At 34.2% G+C, this 21,902-nt stretch overlaps 1 protein-coding gene across 4 annotated transcripts; it reads left to right on the forward strand.

Annotated features, from left to right (window-relative positions):
• The first annotated feature begins 1,319 nt into the window (after nucleotides 1–1,319).
• Nucleotides 1,320–9,893, forward strand: LOC147537782 (putative indole-3-pyruvate monooxygenase YUCCA10). 4 transcript variants are annotated; one of them, XM_086641079.1, is made up of 6 exons: nucleotides 1,320–1,499; nucleotides 5,042–7,210; nucleotides 7,434–8,462; nucleotides 8,684–8,920; nucleotides 9,156–9,275; nucleotides 9,504–9,893. In XM_086641079.1, the coding sequence occupies exons 3-6, from the start codon at nucleotides 7,854–7,856 to the stop codon at nucleotides 9,708–9,710; spliced, it is 1,173 nt and encodes a 390-aa protein (XP_086497205.1). In that variant the 5' UTR covers nucleotides 1,320–1,499; nucleotides 5,042–7,210; nucleotides 7,434–7,853; the 3' UTR covers nucleotides 9,711–9,893. The 4 variants fall into 4 exon arrangements, with proteins under 4 accessions (XP_086497205.1, XP_086497202.1, XP_086497203.1 ...); XM_086641076.1 differs by having other exon boundaries at nucleotides 1,363–1,499; nucleotides 5,042–5,177; nucleotides 7,819–8,462; XM_086641077.1 differs by having other exon boundaries at nucleotides 1,363–1,499; nucleotides 5,042–5,177; nucleotides 7,846–8,462.
• Nucleotides 9,894–21,902: the final 12,009 nt, after the last annotated feature.

Consider the following 21,902-nt stretch of genomic DNA (forward strand, 5'->3'; position numbering starts at 1 on the left):
ATACTCAACAATCTGTGTTGATGATCAACAAACTCCTTTGTCCTCTTTGCAATCTGACCCCAAGAAAATCTATAACTCAAATCTATAAATGATAACAAACACAAGCTCCCAGACCAAAAACTCAAACGATATCTTTCTAATGAGAATAAAGTCCAAACAAAAATCTGAGCAATTTCAAAATGTGTTGGATAATGCATTTACGATGCTAAAAAATCTTACTATGTGCTATGAACACAACGAACCAACCTCTTCTATTCTCCTCTATCCAGTTTTACGTACCAACTCTGAACTTGATTGAACTTATATCATTTCTGAAACTCCAAACTTACGACATTTAAAAGAGTCAATCTAACTAAACTTTATAAACAAACTAGATCCAACTCTTCATATCCCGAATCTAACCTATAATACCATGGAGTGAAACTGAGGTTAAACAGTAATATGTGCAACCATAGAATAAGATGACATATATGTTTCCTCTTCCCGCATCAAACGCCTAGTCCGAAGCAAACTCTGAAATATGAAACAACCGAACAATAAAACTGAGGTACCATCTTACAAAATAATCAATGAACATTCTATAACAATAACTATTCTCGATACGAGACGATAAAGAATGAAGGCCTCTATTGTCTATATATAAGAATAAACTATCGTTGATCCTATATCCTTACAAAAAATATTGTTGCCTCGATAACATAAGAAAATAAAGAATGAGGACATCTATCATTAGACAGGACAATGTTATCGTCGACACTGTAATTTCAAGAAAAATGTAGTTGTTGACGATAAGATGAGAAAATAAAGATAGAAGGACACTATAACGTCTAACAAGTCATAGATAAACCTACCATCGAGAATCGTTCTGCAATTACCTGAGAACCTTGAATATTTCTAATAACAAACATTGTCTTAATCAATAGAAAAGACGAAGAAACAAGACTTGCGTTTTAGAGAGGCGGGGATAAAAAATTTCGCTGATTGTAGTCTGATTTTTTCGACTTCTTTATCAACATTATTTTATATTTTGGTAGTATATATATTTTTTGGTTTTCCAAACTGAAGCGCTAAAAATGGGTTTAGAAATTAAAAGAAAATAAAAAGAGCTTTAAAGAGGTAAAGGGAGTTACAAGAAAAAGAAGGTATTAAAATGTTATTTGAAAGAAATGGACCAAGTGTTAAATGATTTGATAAAAAGACGAAAAGAAAACCGTCGTCTGCAAAAGGACCAAGTGTTAAATGGTAAGATATAAAGACGAAAAAGGAAAGGCCGTTGATTTCATTGAATGTAATCTGCTTTTCTCGACTTCTGTATCAGCGTTATTTTATATTTTGACAGTATATATGTTCTTTGGTTGTCCAGACTAAAGAGCGAGAACATGATTTAGAAATAAAGAAAATGAGAAAAGCGTTCCAGAGAGGGAAAGTGAGATAAAAGAAGGATGGTATTGATTTTCATTTTCGCTTTCTTAAGTAGATGCTACAAATCAAGATTTAAGGTAAGCGTTCATCCTCCCCTATTTTCTCCTTTAATTGTAATGGATTTCCATGCTCCGACCGCAGAGTAATTTTCATGCATACTTAGGCATTACCCGAAAATAACTTTTTTTGAATCTCGAGTTTTAGAGATCTATCAAATCATAGCCTTGTTGTAATCAATACATCTCCAGATGAAGTCTTGTGAAACTTTTATTAAGGAATGCGTGAGAAAGAAAGAGTTGTAAACAAGCTTAAAAGACAACACGATCTATTTTATAATTTACATATCTGCTGAAGCATGCACGATCCATTTTATAATTTACATATCTGCTGAAGCATGCAAGTCTTTGTATAACCTATTTCGTATTAGATTTACAAAATCTTATTATTTCTCTAAAATCATTTTTTCTTCGCCACATAGAAAATTTTCTGATTTTAAGCAATCGTTTGTCAAATTGAATTTAATGTGTTAGCATTTTCAAAGAAAACTTTGATCAAGTAAGGATTTAGATTTCTGTTTTCTTCATTTTTATTTTCAATTTGGTAAAAACCAACTCTTCATGTTTTTTTTCTTGTTCCTTATTCGTAACGTTTATTAAGCAAAGAGAGTCAGTGATTTGGATGATCTGGTCTTAAATACCGTAATTTCATCTTGCCATACCTAGACGATTATATTTCAAAGTTTTCAACTATTAAATTTTTTGGGGTCGATTAATTTTTTAGGGGTTCGATCTTCAAATTTGATTGATAAATTTTATAGATCCCAACAATTTCTTTATATTAAGATAATATAGTATTCATGTCTCAAGCTCAAGATCTCAAGACCTCAAGGATCAAAACCGATTTTGAAACCACTCCAACCAAAAGTTCTTGACTCGATACCAACAATTGGTCATTTGTGGTATATACGTTCTTTCCCCTAAGAAAATATGAGTTAATTCTGTTTTCGCCACTAATTCGTGACTAACTCGCTGTTTTGGCCCCATAATTGATCGACAATTCATATTTACCCCCAAGGGCCAAAAGAGTTTCAACTCTTTCAAGAAATACTCTTAGCGGTCAAAAACGAACTACCAAAACACTTAAAAATAATTAAATCACCTAATCTCTCATTCTCTCCTCCATTTCACCACCTCTCTCTTTAACCTTATGTCCCTCTTTCTCTCCCTCTCTCGTCACCTCACCATCTTCTCCGACAAAGGTCTCCTGCAGGCTACTTTTTTCCGCAACCTTCAAATTAAAAATAAAATTATTTATTTATCACTTCTTTTTCTCTCGTGTTCTTCCTTTTTCTATCTTTTTCTTTCTTTTTTTCTCTCTGGTCTTCTTATTTTCTCTTCTTTCTTTCTTCATTTCTTCTTCTCTTCTCTCCCTTCTATCTCTTCTATCCCTTCTCTCTCTTCTCTTTCTCTCCAAACCTCAAGAAAAGGGGGCCTTCATCGGAGATCTTGTCCACTAGACCTCGAAGATCTAGTGAACCAGACCTTCAAAGGTCTGGTGAATGAAACCTCCGACCTTATGATGGAGTTTTGGAGAGAGGAGAAAGAAAATATAGACAAGGGAGAGAAGAAGGAAGATAGAAAGAAGAGAGAGGAAAAAGGAAAAATAAGAAATAAATAAATAAAATGTAGTTTGAAGGTCGATGGAGGAAGTGGCCGGCCAGCGACCTTCGTCGGAAAAGATGGTGAGGTGGCGAGAGGAATAAAGGGGGTGCAGGAGAGAGGTGAGGAACTGGAGGATAGAAGGAGAGATGAGGTGGATTTCATTGTTTTCAAAAATTAATTCTTTTTTGGCCTCTAAGCGTATTTCTAGAAAGAGTTGAAAAAAAAAAATCCCTGTGGGGGCCAAAAGGAAGTGCCGCACACTTATGGGGTCAAACGGGTGAGACGGCCACAAATGTGAAGTTGTTACGAAATTAACCCAAAATTTATTTTATTTACAGGACTAATTTTTTGCCCTCTTGTAATTTTATCAATTTACATATTAATTCGAAAATTTTTGTCAAAAATACCATATAAATTTTCATTTCGTTGAAAAGGGATCAATCAATTTTTTTCAAGACTTCAAATCTTTAGGTATTTTTGTAATTTGTAACAGCTTGCAAGAGGTTAGCAAAAACTTGCAAGAGGGTTGCAAAAAAAATTAGAGTTTTAACTAAACAAAATGTAAAGACTTGGGTTTTTAACCAAACAAAGTATAAATCGCCTTTTTAGCTTAAAAAATTAAAATTGAGTTTTCGGTCTTATTTTTTTATTTCTAAATGTTGTTTAAAGGGACAAGAACTAAAAAGGTCAAAATAATATTGAAAATTAGTAGAAAAACACAACACATTTCTTAATTATGATTCAGGTCAAAACCATACAAATACTAAAGTACCCTTTTGTCATTTTTGTAACTAATTCTTTTATTTTATTTTTAAAACACTTCAAATCTATTTATATATTTAGAAAGAATTTTTCATTAGCTTTCTAACAAGATCCACTACAATACTTAAAAAAAACTCAGCGGAACGTCATTTTTTTTGTTTTTCTGCAAATTGGGTTTGCAATTTTTGTAAACACTGGCTTGAAAAAATGTTAATTGCAAACAAGGGTTTGCATAATATAAAATGCAAACTGGAGGTTGCAAAATCTAAGCTGCAAACTAGGGTTTGCAAAATGTAAATTGCAAAGTGGATTTGCAAGCTTTACAGACTGTAATCTCGGGCTCAGATTTTGCAAACTCGATCTGCAACACGATAACAAAAAAACTGAGGTTTCTTCTTCAAACTTGAAAATTTTCATATTCATATATCTGAATTAGTTTGCACTTAAAAACAATATCTAAAACTTAGTGGTGGTGATGAACTAGATCTAAGGAAAAGAATCAAAGAAGAAGAAGAAGAGATGAACCAACAAAGAAAAAAATATCACGTAAAACAAAGACCCGAACCAGAACTGCCTCACCGTCTCAACCGCAAATCTTCCAGCGGAATGAAAAACGAGCTTAAAGAAACACACATGAAGTAAATGACATAGAAAAGCTTTCATCTTCTTCATTTTCATGTAACAAAATCTATATTTTGTTTTCTAGTGCCAATCAGTACAATCGCATGAAGGAGTGAGATCATATGAAGCCTTGTCAATCTTTATATTTAGGTTGATTTGAAGAATTCCAAAGTTTGCAAAGGGCTTCCATGCCTGAATCAAACCTTTTTTCAAACCCTATTGAACAAGAAGAGATTAAATCAATAGTAATACGAATTTATCCATGAAATTAGATGGTTATGTGACAGATTAAGAATAAGATAAAGAAGATGAAAGCTAGGGCATTCTAGAGAGAAAAAGTAAATGAGGGGAGAAAAAATAGAAGTGAAGAGTAAGGGGGTATTTCTGGAATGGTTTTTTTTATAAATGACCTAAAAAATAACTAGTCATATTATTTTACACAAGGCTGACAAATATGCGTAATATTACAACACATTTTAGTTGTTTGAAAAGTTAAGTGCTTTTTTACTTATTATGTAAAATATTTTGACTTAAAGAGTCATTTTCTATAGTTTAAATACTTCATACATTTGCAGGATAATTATACGATTACAACATTGTCCGCACTACTCGATACATATTACAACGTGGGTATATCAAATGGATGTGATAAGCTTAAGTGGGGAAAACCCAAACAGTACAGGAATCGTGATAATTGCTCCAACGGACATGGTAAGTATCCTAAAACCATCAACTACCTACTAATACACACTGAGACTTTTATTTCACAAGTATTACAAGTCATTTGTATCATTACAAGTTACAACCTTACGTGAGATTGATACATCTAGGACCGGCTCAATGGTGGAATGGGCCTAAAGTAGACTCGGAAAGAGAGGTCCCTTTATTAATTTTATGACAACGTCACTTAATTGTGCCTGAGTAGATCTATCAATAAGTTATACATTTATTGAAAGTACATAAATCTATATACACCCAATTAAAATTGAAAATTTCAACTGAAATTTGAAATAGTTGTGAATTTATAAAAAAGAAAAAATCAATTTAGTGTCATTTTAAAATTTGAGAGGCATATTAAATTTAAAAGCTGCCAAGAATCATGGTTTTAGTAACTATTTCATTTCTACTTTTAGCAAAAATGTCTGAGTCATTCCAATTAAGATTTTCTGAATGACATTCGACTGTAATAACAACTTTGAGCAAAATTAGATGCATGCTAGCAACTTTTTAGTCAGACTTAGTAATACAGTTTAGGCGTTCAAACCATCAGGGCCATATAGTAATATTTTTCACAAAAACTTAAAACATCTGCTATATTTCCGACTTAATGTCACACATTAAAAGTTTTCAATGTTACGATCAATCAATATATCACATAATTATTCAATAAAAATAAAAACATAATTGTACAATACAAATATTTATAGAGAATGGCTGCTTGGGTCAAAATAGTAGGTATAATAAGCAAAAACGTCAATGGCGTTTTGAAATAACGAAATGTGTCACATTAATTTTGTGTAACTATGTCCTGTTTGTGAGATAGTGAGATAGTATCTCCGATTATCATTCTGGTCATTTTGTATTTATCTTCGCTCCAGAAATACCCTTTGCCAACAAAATTGATTTTCTCTTTACAGAAATTATACAGTTATGCTCCTCCTCCTCCTCCTGCTCTTCTACTTTAGACAGAGTTCATCTTCTCCGTCTTCATCCTATTCTCATTTTCACTGTTATGGAATGTAGATAGAGAAACAATCTGAGACCGACAATCTTCTTAACCTCTCTCCTAACGAAAAAGTTAAACCACATATATTTTAGAAACCAAGAGGAAGACGAAGAAGTTAGATCAAATCTGTTTTTGAGGTTTCAATTTCGTCGACTTGTTTTCATATCGTTTTTTGTGTTCGATTATGGATGAAGACCTAGGTTGTTGTATGTTAAAAAGATAAAAAAAAAATTTTCTAAGTAAATAAGTTTGATTGAGATTCAACATTTAATGAAAGATTTATATATTTTTATGTAAATTTAAAATGAAAATTAAGGAGTTAGTTATGGAATGAGGTAGTTTGATTTTTATAAATATTTTGACCTAAATAATAATTAAGAAACTGTTGCTTGTAATTATTATTTTAACTGAAATAATTTAAACCCCAAAAACTAAAGAATATAAGATAAAGGTTGAACCATTACCTATAGTCAAAAGAGAGAGTAAGCTGAGTTAAATTATATAGGTTGGGGTGAGAATCGGGCCAGGCACGGATGCTCATGGGTACGTCTAGTCCGGCCTTAGACATTTCGGCTATCACAGATCACATATCAATGACCTTAGCATGTGGGACTGGGCCGGATAATTTTCTTACAAATTACTTTAGTTATTTACATTAATTTCATGTACCCAAAATGAATAATAGTCCTCCACCATTTATTAGTATGGTGGTTAGATACCCACACTGTAACTTTAAGGATCCCGATCCGAATCCAGGAAGTAGAAACTCATGATTTATTGAACTTAATTATAAATACAATAAAGGATGACTGCTTAGGATAGTCTTTAAAGGTCACCGTGCTTGGTGCTGCTCCTTCCGTCTTTTCCATTGGGTTAGTAAGTTGGCTTTGGTGGCCCTTTTAATTCAAACATAAGTGCCTCTAAATTCTTTTATGTAAGCCAAATGAAAGCTAGGGTGGCTCCTAAATTTGGTGTCCTAAAACGAGGCTTTGCTCGCTGTACACTTTATATTATCTCAGTCTAGTCCATGTCATAAAACAAGAAATAAATAATAAGTTGGGCCTTGGTGGCCCTTTTAATTCAAACATAAGTGTCTATAAATTCTTTTATGTAAGCCCAAAAGCTAAGGTGCCCCCTAAATTTGGTGGCCCAAAACGAGGCTTTGCTCGCTTTGGGTCAGTGCCGCCCCTGTATTGCTTAATCAATTAGCTGTTTTTGTTGTACACTTTGTATTATCTCAGTCTAGTCCATGTCATAAAACAAGAAATAAATAATAATATTTACATGACAACAAATGTGGATGCATCCTCCAACAACAAACTTTCTCCTTGTCGATTTCATCATGACCAACCAAAAAAAAAAACTAACTCTCCAAATGACCAAACATTTGTGGGAAGTTATTTTTATTTTTTCGACTGATGTACAAATGCTTTTAGGTGAGCATGCAGAAGAGATTCTCCATGCAAGGGTGTGTCATTTAGTATTTATGAGATTCTCCATGCAAGGATTGTGTCATTTACTGTAATATTTATGAGATTCTCCATGCAAGATTGTTCATTTACTACTCATATTTATAAGACTCTCTTCTCCTTCCTAAAAATAATTTCTCGACCAAACTTAAAACAGAGGAGCTAACATATCAAGCAATATTAGTTCAAGCAATGGAGGAAGTTGTTGTAATTGTTGGAGCAGGTCCTTCAGGAATAGCAACTTCAGCATGTCTCAATCTTCTATCTATTCCTAATATAATCTTAGAGAAAGAAGATTGTTATGCTTCCTTGTGGAAGAAAAGATCCTATGACAGATTGAAGCTTCACCTAGCCAAACAATTTTGCCATCTCCCTCATATGCCACATCCTCCCAATACTCCTACCTTCATTCCAAGAGCAAATTTTATCCAATATATAGATCAATACGTATCGAACTTCAATGTGAACCCATTATATAATCGGTCAGTTGAGTCGGCGGAATATGATGATATCCATGGAAAATGGAAAATCAAAGTCAAGAAGACAGATACTGGCGTGGATGAGATATATGTTGCTAAATTCTTAGTAGTGGCTACTGGAGAAAATTGTGATGCATATATTCCACAAATACTTGGATTAGAGACTTTTGAGGGAGAAATAATCCATTCAAGCCAATATAAATCTGGTGAAGATTATAATGGGAAGAATGTTTTAGTTGTTGGGTGTGGAAATTCTGGCATGGAGATAGCATACGATCTCTCAAATTATGGTGCATCAACTTCCATTGTTATCAGGAGTCCGGTAAGCTTAAATTTATCTTCATATTTACTAGTTTCGTTTTCTTGGTACAAACTTTACAGAGACCAAGATTAAAAAAGTTGATAAAAACAACTAAACTAAATTAAAACAAAAAATAGACCGAGTTTAAATTTCCTTTTGACCAACTTTGCAAATACACAGCTAAAAGGTAATTTTATCGAAATGTTTGATCAAACTTAAAATAAAATTTGATATGGATGCAGGTGCATGTTGTAAACAAGGAGATGATATACCTCGGTATGCTTCTTTCAAATATGGGAGTTCCTATTGGACTAATGGATACTATAGTTGCTACACTTGCTAGATTCAGATACGGCAATTTAACCAAGTATGGCATCCGTAGGCCTACGGAAGGTCCATTTACCCAGAAAGCCACAATAGGCAAAGCTCCCGTTATTGATGTTGGCACGGTTGAAAAGATAAAAAGTAGGGTCATCAAGGTAACTATAATTTCGGTCGCTATAATTTAGTACATTTTATACAAATAGGCAAATTAGTTAAGATTTTTGCTCAATCTGGCCATAAATAAAGTACTAATCAATAGTTTAAATAAATCATCAAATTTGATGATGTACACGCCTATAGAGCTACCCTTATGCATTCTCGAAGTAATTGACCGACGTATCAAGATCTTATATGTTTACGAACTTATGATGCATTAATATGTGTTCACAGGTACTACCTGAGATATTGGAGGTTAAAGATAATAATGTGACCTTTCAAAATGGACAATTGCATAAATTCGATGTCATTGTCTTCGCAACTGGTTATCGTGCTTCAAATGCTTGGGTTGAGGTAAGCGATTCTAGTTTCTACTGGTCACTTTAGTCACCCGATCCCTTTGACTCCAATAATACTAAGAAGCCCCTTCGATGTCACCCAATTTGTTCTTGGAATGAACTTGCCAAGATAACACAACTTAGACACCAGATCCCTTTGACTCCAATAATACTAAGAAGTGATGTTATTGTAATTTGGTTGATAAATTGAGTAAAATGTAGCTCATTTGTTAAATATGTGCAGGATAATGGGTATTTGCTAAATAATGATGGGATGCCGAAGAACAAATATCCTACTCACTGGAAAGGGGAAAATGGGATATATTGTGCTGGGTTTTCCCGGAGAGGTTTAGCTGGAGTTTCCATGGATGCTCAAGCCATAGCACATGACATCAAGTCTGTCATTTCTAGTGAAAAGATATCTGGTCTATCGTTGAAGCAGATATTGTGACAGTATAGCATTGGTCAGAATAAAATTTTGGTTCCACACCTTTAACTCTCCAAGAGAGTTTTTGTTGTAAATTGGTATTTAGAATATTTATCCTTTGGATAATTGTAAACATAATTGTTTGAATGAAAATTTAGTCGGGTAATACATCTTGTAATTTTCTAATGAAAAGATATTCTTTGACTACATTTTGAGCAATCTAAATTTGTTGAATTGAAATATCGGTTCATTTTAATTTGCCCCCAACCAATAACCAATGAAAAAATTTGGCGTATACAATTGTCTAATATTTAAGTTTAGCTTCCAAGACTATGATTCGTTAGTCAAATTTAATAGAGCTTATCTAGCTGCGCGATGCACAAGATCATGATGAGACGTATAGGATCATAAACCTAGGGTTGTTATTTTCTGTCTAACAACCTATAACCGTTTGTAACAAACCTTTAGCTTTTCTTGTTTTCGTCTTTCTCTCTGTTGATTCACTATATAAAGACTGGTAATAGTTTGTTAGGGATTAAGTGAAATGAAATCAATTAAAATAAACAACCAATATTTTCTTTTTCTTACGACCCTTCATTTCGAATGGTTCCTCTCCTAAAGAGAAGGGTCATAAACCTAGGGTTGTTATTTTCAGGTATTGATTGTGCACTCAAGGTAGGCGTCGCTCGTGGATCCAGTTTGAAGGTCTCAAATATTCGATTTCAAGGCGGCTTGAGATTTGGGATTTGGGGCACTATACATCACGCACCTATACTTAAAAACATATAATGAATGAAATAATAATACTATAATGGAGGGAAAACATTCTGCAATTTATATGAATATAGAATCAAAGAGCAAGATCCAGAAACAGAGTCAATTGTAATAGTTCTTTCATTTCACTATAATGGATGAATAGCTAATGGTGGAAAATTCGAGAAAGTGCCTGCTAATTAGTACTTTATTATCAAAAAAACAATACAAAAAACAATTAAAAAAAGAAATAAGCTTATAGAGATTAAACCTACTTGAATGAAGATCATTTGAGCAAAATTTTAAAGATGTTACATAAAAGAAAAATGAATCAAATAGTAACTAAAACTTGACAATCTAGGTTTCATCCAGACAAATTGGAAAACCAAAGATTATAGAAACTTCAGTTATCAGATACCTAATTAGCATATCACCAACCGTAAGCAAGCCGCCTTACAATTATATTTAGTAATTTCGGACCAAACCCATGTGTCAATTCAACATAGCAGGGTTAGAGGTACATCTACTCTCATCAACTACTTGGTTTTCATATAAGACCTGTTTTCATAAGCCACGAATGTTCCTAACTTCTAAACCAGGAAGTGATGAAGGAAAAAAAAATGTTAAGCCGCTGAATGGAATCGATGAGCACTAATGCACATCGAATATACATCCATGAATCCATAACTATACTAAGAGATACGAGCACAACAAAGACAAATTTGAATCTTACAATACTCGATTCACTCTTCCGTTTCTTTACAAGTATCAGGAACAATGCAAATGTATACCCTCTATGTATGAGTAATAGAGTAGTAGACAGCAAATCAGTAAACCTTTTACCCAGAAGAAGAAAAATAGATTCTCCCGTGCTAGCTTATTTGGAGGATCACAACTTGAAAATCAGATATTTAGGCAATTAAGAAGGTTAACAAATCAATATTCAAAATTGGGAAATGAATACTACGGATTAAAATATCTAATAACCATGAAATAATCTTAGAAACTCACTATTATAAGAATATAAACTAATTCAGAAGTAAAAAACACAAACAAAACTCGAATTACTTCAAATCAGAACTGGTATAAACACCGTCAATCTTCACTGCCATGTAATATACAGTAGAAGAGCAAATTCACTAAAATTTCACTGCTATATAATATAAACTAACCTCAAAGCAGCCTCAACAACCTAGGTAGTCATCAACACAACAAAATTTAGCCAAGGGTGTAAGCTATTTGGGGAGTTTTCTCAAACATGTTATGTGCTCATGTTTGAAATTGAATATAAACTCTATAAAGGCTAATCATGTTTCTGTGTAGTTTGATTTAGGTTATGTGCAGATGTTTGAAACTCAATAGTAACTCTACCATACCTGAAATACAGATGTATAAAAATTAGAACCACATAGAAACTCTACAAACTCCACAAAACTCCAAATAGAAACCCTACAGAAACCAAACTCCATAGAAACTCAATAATCACCAAAACTCTATAGAAACTAAATAAAAACTCTATAGAAGTTAGTTTTTTCTTACTGCTGCTAATGGTACTTTACAACAGATCCATTTATCTCCAGTCGAGATCAATAAGAGGTTAACTGCACCTACTTCTTCATAGATACTCGGACAAATCTGCGCTTCTCACACCAGAATATGTACAAAATTTAAGAGAGGGTCAATTATATACAAGTAAAAAGCATAGGAACCACTCGAACTGATAAGATCCCACCTCCCTACCTTTCTAATATAAGCAGAGGGTCAATTATATATATACAAGTAAAAAGTTCCTCTATTTAATTCTAGGACGTCTTGAAATTGTTGAAAAGGGGGCTTGATCAAGTACTTCAAGCAAAACTCACTTTAGAAGAAAAACAATATACACCCCAAAAAGAAAGAGGCTATGAGAGTTATGGTAGAGGTTATGATAATGGTAGAAGAGGCTTTGGAAACCAAAGAGGAAGAAATTTTTTTAATAGAGGAAGAACAAATGAACCAAGAGGAAGAGGTAGAGGAAACTTTAATAGAGCTTATAATAGCCAAGGTAGAGACAAAAGGGATATTGAATGCTATAATTGTCACAAGCTCGGGCATTATAGTAATGAATGTTGGTATAAAAATCAAGTTAAGGAAGAATCAAACCTTGTTGAAGATGAAGTAGAAATTAATGTTGATCCTACATTGTTATTTTCTTGTGATGGTTTTGACGAATCACAAACAAACACTTGGTATTTCGACACCGGTGCAAGTAATCATATTTGTGGAAAAAGAGAATTGTTTGTTGAAGTGAATGAAAGTGTGAAAGGGTGTGTAAAGTTCGGTGACTCCTCAAAGATACCGGTGTTAGGGAAAGGTAATATCCTCATTCAATTAAAAAATGGAAAACATAACTATATTTCCGATGTCTATTATGTTCCCGCAATGAAAAATAATATTTTGAGTTTGGGACAACTTTTAGAAAAAGGTTATGATATAAGATTGAAGGATCTTCATCTCACATTAAGAGATAGAAGTGGAACTCTAATTGCTAAGGTAAAGATGGCAAAGAATAGATTATTTCCCTTGAACATTCAACATGGTGATGCAAAAAGGTTAAACTCTATTGTGAAAGATGAATCTTGGTTGTGGCACTTGAGACTTGGGCATCTAAACTTTGATGGGATGAAGACCTTGGCAAGCAAGAATATGGTAAGGGGTTTACCATGTATTGATCACCCAAACAAAGTGTGTGAAGGGTGTATCTTTGGCAAGCATCATCGCACAAGTTTTTCTAAAGAAGGGAGGTGGAGAGCATCTAATATATTGGAGCTTGTGCATACCGATGTTTGTGGTCCATTGAAGCCAATGACAAATGGAGGTAACAATTACTTTCTCACTTTTATTGATGATTTTAGTAGAAAAACATGGGTTTATTTCTTAAAAAATAAATCCGAAGTATTTGAGGCATTCAAAGAGTTCAAGAACATGGTTGAGAAACAAAGTGGTTTTATGATAAAGAAACTAAGGTCTGATAGAGGTGGAGAATACACCTCAAGAGCGTTTGATATGTTTTGTAGAGAACATGGGATTGTTCATGAACTTACTCCATCATACACACCACAACTAAATGGAGTTGCCGAAAGGAAAAATCGCACCATATTAGACATGGCAAGAAGCATGTTAAAAGAAAAAAGTTTGCCTAGAGAATTTTGGGGTGAAGCCGTTGCATGTGCCGTATACTTGTTAAATAGATGTCCCACTAAAAGTGTCTATATGAAGACCCCACAAGAGGCATGGGGTTATTACAAGCCTAGTGTATCTCATTTAAAGATATTTGGATGTATTGCTTATGCAAAGATACCGGAAGCAAGAAGAACAAAACTTGATGACAAAGGTGAGAAATGTATCTTTCTTGGGTATAATGAGCAAATGAAATGTTACAAGTTGTTTAATCCAATTGTCAATAAAGTTCTATTTAGTAGGGATGTGGTATTTGAAGAAGATTTGACATGGGAATGGAAAGGAAAAGAAATTGTTCAAGTTGAACTTAGACTTGAAGGAGAAGAAGAAGAAGATGTGCCACCAAGAGAATTTCAAAGAGACCCACAAACACCATCGTCCTCATCTCCATCATCCTCATCATCGGGGGGAAGTTCTAATGAAGGGCCAATGAAAACAAGAAGTTTGAGAGAGATATATGAAGTTGTGGATAATGAAGAAGAATTAAACTTGTGTTGTTTTCTCATGGATTGTGATCCTATTAGTTATGAAGAAGCCATCCAAGAAGAAAAATGGGAAAATGCTATGAATGAAGAAATTAATGCAATTGAAAAAAATGATACTTGGGAGTTGACAAATTTGCCAAAAGGATACAAACCTATTGGTGTGAAGTGGGTGTATAAGACAAAGAAGAATGCAAGTGGAGAAGTCCAAAGATACAAAGCAAGACTTGTAGCTAAAGGTTACAATCAAAGAGCCGGCATTGATTATAGTGAGGTATTTGCTCCCGTTGCTCGTATGGAAACAATTAGATTGTTAATCTCTATAGCGGCTCAATATTCATGGAAAATTTATCAACTTGATGTCAAGTCGGCATTCTTGAATGGTATCCTTGAGGAGGAGATATATGTTGAACAACCTTTAGGGTATATTAGAAAGGGCAAAGAAGATAAAGTTTATAAGTTGAAGAAGGCCCTTTATGGGTTAAAGCAAGCTCCACGTGCATGGAATGCAAGAATTGATAAGTATTTTCAAGAAAATGGATTTGAAAAGTGTCCTCATGAGCACACTTTATATATGAAAGTGAAAGAAGGTGGAGGTATGTTATTTGTTTGTCTCTATGTTGATGATTTGATATTCACCGATAATGATTCAAGACTGTTTGATGAGTTCAAGAAGAGCATGATTAAGGAATTTGATATGACCGATATTGGGTTGATGGGTCATTTCCTTGGTATTGAAGTGAAGCAAATGGAAAATGGCATATTTATTTCTCAAAGTGGATATGCTAAGGAAAATCTTAGAAGGTTTAAAATGGAGTCATGTAATCCGGTAAACACCCCTCTTGAAAGTGGAGTGGAGTTGAGAAAATGCTCAAGAAGAAGTGATGTCGATCCTACATATTTCAAAAGTTTGATAGGAAGTCTACGTTATCTTACATGTACAAGACCGGATATTCTTTATGGAGTTGGGCTAGTGAGTAGGTACATGGAGACACCGGATGAATCTCATCTTAATGTTGCAAAGAGGCTCCTTCGATATATTAAAGGTACGCTCAATGATGGTTTATTTTTCTCTTGTGAACAAGATTTTAAGCTTATCGGTTATTCCGATAGTGATTGGGGTAGAGACTTAGATGAAACAAAGAGTACATCGGGGTTTGTATTTTTTATGGGTTACACGGCATTTACTTGGTCTTCTAAAAAACAACCCATTGTGACTTTATCTACTTGTGAGGCGGAATATGTAGCCGCTAGCTCTATGGTTTGTCATGCAATTTGGTTAAGAAATATGTTGAAGCATCTTCAATGCCCTCAAGTTGGTCCAACCGAAGTGTTCCTTGATAACAAATCGGCTATTGCTTTAGCCAAGAATCCCGTTTGTCATGAAAGAAGCAAGCACATTGATACACGCTACCATTTTATTCGTGAACATGTTAAGGAAGGTGATATTGAAGTGATGTATTGCAAGTCTCAAGATCAAATAGCGGATATATTTACGAAGCCCTTGAAGCATGATGTCTTTGAGAGATTGAAGTGGATGTTAGCTATGAGAAGCTATGGAAATTTGGTTTAAGGGGGGATGTTGAAAAGGGGGCTTTTAAACCAAATTTGGGTTTGGGCCCAATATAAAAGTGTGGGTTTGAGTAAATGGTTTACCAAACTAGAAGGGGTAAAAAAGTAAAAAGCCTCATGAAATTAATTAAAAGGGTGTAGAGAGTTCTTTTCTTAGTAAAGTTCAAGAACAATCTAGAGAGAGAAAGTAAAAGGAGAATAGTATACAAGAAACTTGAAGAAGAAGACATAGATCTAGTATGAATATTGTGTTTAAGGTAAGAACTAACTTCAATATCTAGTTTAATATTGTGACAAAACTTTGTGTCTCTTGTTTTATGAGATTGTGTAGATCTAAAGAAGCTTTATTATATGAAAGTATTTTGATGTGAATCTTTTGAGTTTATTTGAGTGTATTGAAGTATCTATACCTCTAATCTCCAACAAATTGGTATCAGAGCCATATTAGTTTATCAATTCAAGCTTTTTCAACATTTTTGAGATCTAGGGTTTGTGAAATTTTTGGGGATCTTTTAAGAAAATGTCAAATATGATACAACCTCAAATACCTAGGTTAACTAAAGAGAACTATGAACATTGGTGTATTCAAATGAGTGTATTATTGGGATCTCAAGATTTGTGGGATATTGTTCAAAATGGTTATGTAGAACCAACTCAAGAAGAAGAGAGTTTTATGAATGATGTACAAAAGTGTGTTCTTAAAGACTCAAGAAAGATGGATAAAAAAGCCTTATTTCTTATCTATCAAGGAATTGATAGTCCTACATTTGAAAAAGTGTCCGAAGCAAAATCATCGAAAGAGGCTTGGAATATTCTCAAGAATTCATTTAGAGGAGTTGATAAAGTGGTAAAGGTTCGTCTCCAAATTTTGCGTGGTGAATTTGAAAGATTGAGTATGAATGAAGGAGAACTTGTCTCCGATTATGTTTCAAGAGTATTGTCTAATGTTAACGAAATGAAAAGGTGTGGTGAAAAATGTGATGATGTTCGGGTGATGGAGAAGATTTTACGGTCTTTGACACCTAAATTTGATAATGTGGTTATTGTCGTTGAAGAATCAAAAGATTTGGAATCCATGACGGTAGATGAATTGATGGGAACATTGCAAATCCATGAACAAAGGGTGAATAGAAATGTCGCAACCTCTTCAAATTGTTCGGTTGATCAAGTACTTCAAGCAAAACTCACTTTAGAAGAAAAACAATATACACCCCAAAAAGAAAGAAGCTATGAGAGTTATGGTAGAGGTTATGATAATGGTAGAAGAGGCTTTGGAAACCAAAGAGGAAGAAATTTTTTTAATAGAGGAAGAACAAATGAACCAAGAGGAAGAGGTAGAGGAAACTTTAATAGAGCTTATAATAGCCAAGGTAGAGACAAAAGGGATATTGAATGCTATAATTGTCACAAGCTCGGGCATTATAGTAATGAATGTTGGTATAAAAATCAAGTTAAGGAAGAATCAAACCTTGTTGAAGATGAAGTAGAAATTAATGTTGATCCTACATTGTTATTTTCTTGTGATGGTTTTGACGAATCACAAACAAACACTTGGTATTTCGACACCGGTGCAAGTAATCATATTTGTGGAAAAAGAGAATTGTTTGTTGAAGTGAATGAAATTGTGAAAGGGTGTGTAAAGTTCGGTGACTCCTCAAAGATACCGGTGTTAGGGAAAGGTAATATCCTCATTCAATTAAAAAATGGAAAACATAACTATATTTCCGATGTCTATTATGTTCCCGCAATGAAAAATAATATTTTGAGTTTGGGACAACTTTTAGAAAAAGGTTATGATATAAGATTGAAGGATCTTCATCTCACATTAAGAGATAGAAGTGGAACTCTAATTGCTAAGGTAAAGATGGCAAAGAATAGATTATTTCCCTTGAACATTCAACATGGTGATGCAAAAAGGTTAAACTCTATTGTGAAAGATGAATCTTGGTTGTGGCACTTGAGACTTGGGCATCTAAACTTTGATGGGATGAAGACCTTGGCAAGCAAGAATATGGTAAGGGGTTTACCATGTATTGATCACCCAAACAAAGTGTGTGAAGGGTGTATCTTTGGCAAGCATCATCGCACAAGTTTTTCTAAAGAAGGGAGGTGGAGAGCATCTAATATATTGGAGCTTGTGCATACCGATGTTTGTGGTCCATTGAAGCCAATGACAAATGGAGGTAACAATTACTTTCTCACTTTTATTGATGATTTTAGTAGAAAAACATGGGTTTATTTCTTAAAAAATAAATCCGAAGTATTTGAGGCATTCAAAGAGTTCAAGAACATGGTTGAGAAACAAAGTGGTTTTATGATAAAGAAACTAAGGTCTGATAGAGGTGGAGAATACACCTCAAGAGCGTTTGATATGTTTTGTAGAGAACATGGGATTGTTCATGAACTTACTCCATCATACACACCACAACTAAATGGAGTTGCCGAAAGGAAAAATCGCACCATATTAGACATGGCAAGAAGCATGTTAAAAGAAAAAAGTTTGCCTAGAGAATTTTGGGGTGAAGCCGTTGCATGTGCCGTATACTTGTTAAATAGATGTCCCACTAAAAGTGTCTATATGAAGACCCCACAAGAGGCATGGGGTTATTACAAGCCTAGTGTATCTCATTTAAAGATATTTGGATGTATTGCTTATGCAAAGATACCGGAAGCAAGAAGAACAAAACTTGATGACAAAGGTGAGAAATGTATCTTTCTTGGGTATAATGAGCAAATGAAATGTTACAAGTTGTTTAATCCAATTGTCAATAAAGTTCTATTTAGTAGGGATGTGGTATTTGAAGAAGATTTGACATGGGAATGGAAAGGAAAAGAAATTGTTCAAGTTGAACTTAGACTTGAAGGAGAAGAAGAAGAAGATGTGCCACCAAGAGAATTTCAAAGAGACCCACAAACACCATCGTCCTCATCTCCATCATCCTCATCATCGGGGGGAAGTTCTAATGAAGGGCCAATGAAAACAAGAAGTTTGAGAGAGATATATGAAGTTGTGGATAATGAAGAAGAATTAAACTTGTGTTGTTTTCTCATGGATTGTGATCCTATTAGTTATGAAGAAGCCATCCAAGAAGAAAAATGGGAAAATGCTATGAATGAAGAAATTAATGCAATTGAAAAAAATGATACTTGGGAGTTGACAAATTTGCCAAAAGGATACAAACCTATTGGTGTGAAGTGGGTGTATAAGACAAAGAAGAATGCAAGTGGAGAAGTCCAAAGATACAAAGCAAGACTTGTAGCTAAAGGTTACAATCAAAGAGCCGGCATTGATTATAGTGAGGTATTTGCTCCCGTTGCTCGTATGGAAACAATTAGATTGTTAATCTCTATAGCGGCTCAATATTCATGGAAAATTTATCAACTTGATGTCAAGTCGGCATTCTTGAATGGTATCCTTGAGGAGGAGATATATGTTGAACAACCTTTAGGGTATATTAGAAAGGGCAAAGAAGATAAAGTTTATAAGTTGAAGAAGGCCCTTTATGGGTTAAAGCAAGCTCCACGTGCATGGAATGCAAGAATTGATAAGTATTTTCAAGAAAATGGATTTGAAAAGTGTCCTCATGAGCACACTTTATATATGAAAGTGAAAGAAGGTGGAGGTATGTTATTTGTTTGTCTCTATGTTGATGATTTGATATTCACCGATAATGATTCAAGACTGTTTGATGAGTTCAAGAAGAGCATGATTAAGGAATTTGATATGACCGATATTGGGTTGATGGGTCATTTCCTTGGTATTGAAGTGAAGCAAATGGAAAATGGCATATTTATTTCTCAAAGTGGATATGCTAAGGAAAATCTTAGAAGGTTTAAAATGGAGTCATGTAATCCGGTAAACACCCCTCTTGAAAGTGGAGTGGAGTTGAGAAAATGCTCAAGAAGAAGTGATGTCGATCCTACATATTTCAAAAGTTTGATAGGAAGTCTACGTTATCTTACATGTACAAGACCGGATATTCTTTATGGAGTTGGGCTAGTGAGTAGGTACATGGAGACACCGGATGAATCTCATCTTAATGTTGCAAAGAGGCTCCTTCGATATATTAAAGGTACGCTCAATGATGGTTTATTTTTCTCTTGTGAACAAGATTTTAAGCTTATCGGTTATTCCGATAGTGATTGGGGTAGAGACTTAGATGAAACAAAGAGTACATCGGGGTTTGTATTTTTTATGGGTTACACGGCATTTACTTGGTCTTCTAAAAAACAACCCATTGTGACTTTATCTACTTGTGAGGCGGAATATGTAGCCGCTAGCTCTATGGTTTGTCATGCAATTTGGTTAAGAAATATGTTGAAGCATCTTCAATGCCCTCAAGTTGGTCCAACCGAAGTGTTCCTTGATAACAAATCGGCTATTGCTTTAGCCAAGAATCCCGTTTGTCATGAAAGAAGCAAGCACATTGATACACGCTACCATTTTATTCGTGAACATGTTAAGGAAGGTGATATTGAAGTGATGTATTGCAAGTCTCAAGATCAAATAGCGGATATATTTACGAAGCCCTTGAAGCATGATGTCTTTGAGAGATTGAAGTGGATGTTAGCTATGAGAAGCTATGGAAATTTGGTTTAAGGGGGGATGTTGAAAAGGGGGCTTTTAAACCAAATTTGGGTTTGGGCCCAATATAAAAGTGTGGGTTTGAGTAAATGGTTTACCAAACTAGAAGGGGTAAAAAAGTAAAAAGCCTCATGAAATTAATTAAAAGGGTGTAGAGAGTTCTTTTCTTAGTAAAGTTCAAGAACAATCTAGAGAGAGAAAGTAAAAGGAGAATAGTATACAAGAAACTTGAAGAAGAAGACATAGATCTAGTATGAATATTGTGTTTAAGGTAAGAACTAACTTCAATATCTAGTTTAATATTGTGACAAAACTTTGTGTCTCTTGTTTTATGAGATTGTGTAGATCTAAAGAAGCTTTATTATATGAAAGTATTTTGATGTGAATCTTTTGAGTTTATTTGAGTGTATTGAAGTATCTATACCTCTAATCTCCAACAGAAATAAGTAGGTGGTTTACATTTTCATTTTAGAGACGACCATATGTAACCATAGAATTTGTTCATGAACATTTCTTCTTCCACCTGAAACATACAAAAACAGATTGAAAAGAAACACTTTAAAAAATCAGAGAACTTAAACAACAAATTAAGGGGAATACAGGGTTGCTAGAAGTTGATGATATGAATATATTTAAAGCCCTAAATAGAACAAACTGGAGGCAAAACCTTAGGTTTCAGGGAAGAAGCATACTGATTCAATTTGTGAATCCCCAGCAAGAGAAAAAGGAAGAGATGTTGAGGGAATACAAGAGAAAATAAAGGCAAGCTCTTAGAGGTTTCATGAAGAATTTAGAAAACCTAGTTACGAACCAATTTTGCGTAATGATAAACAAGTTTCCATTAGTTAAACTTACACTGTTGCTGAATGAGTTGGTGATCACAGTTGTAGGGATGGCAAGAGGGCGTAGACAATAAGCAACAAATGAAAAATTCAGTTTAATGGGTGAAGAAAAAAAATAGGATAACCGTGGAGATTGACGTTTCAATGTCGTTTCAATTGATTCCACACGGTCCAGTGTTTCACCGATTGGAAGAGATTCACAGCGTCTATTTTTAAGTTTCCGGTTAAATGAAGAAAGTGAAGGGTTAAAGAGGAAGCAATGGGCAAAGTCTTTTGAGAATTTTAAGGGAGAAGAGGAAAGAAGTGAATTCAGATGAAGGGAGTTAAGGTACGGAACGAAGAGAAGACAAAGAGATTGGAACGACAAGGATTTGATATAGCCGTTTCGATTACCAAGTCAAGTAGGATTTAACGGTTACGATCGAGGGTCCCTTATGTGATATTAGTCTGAACGGCCCAGATTAAAAGAGAAGGAAGTATCTCGTTGTCCAAGTCATCATCCAAGCATCCAAATCATCATTTAGGAGCATTTATTTTGTCCTAGTCAGCACAACCTTGTTCTGTTTTGTTATATAGACTAGGTATAACCCGTGCCTCCGGCACGGACGATTCCATTAAGCACTATATACTTATAATATCACTGACCATCTATTATCAGAACACCTTTTGTCTCCAAAAATTAGATCTACTTTTTTTGTTTTTTTGTTGAAATGACCAAGTTAGATCTGTTATTAAAAAATTTGATATCTTCTAAATAGATAAG

This window comes from Eschscholzia californica, unplaced genomic scaffold, assembly GCF_041429995.1.
Source record: "Eschscholzia californica isolate CP2 unplaced genomic scaffold, dmEscCali1.0.p SCAF_5, whole genome shotgun sequence".
Classification (NCBI taxonomy): Eukaryota; Viridiplantae; Streptophyta; class Magnoliopsida; order Ranunculales; family Papaveraceae; genus Eschscholzia; species Eschscholzia californica.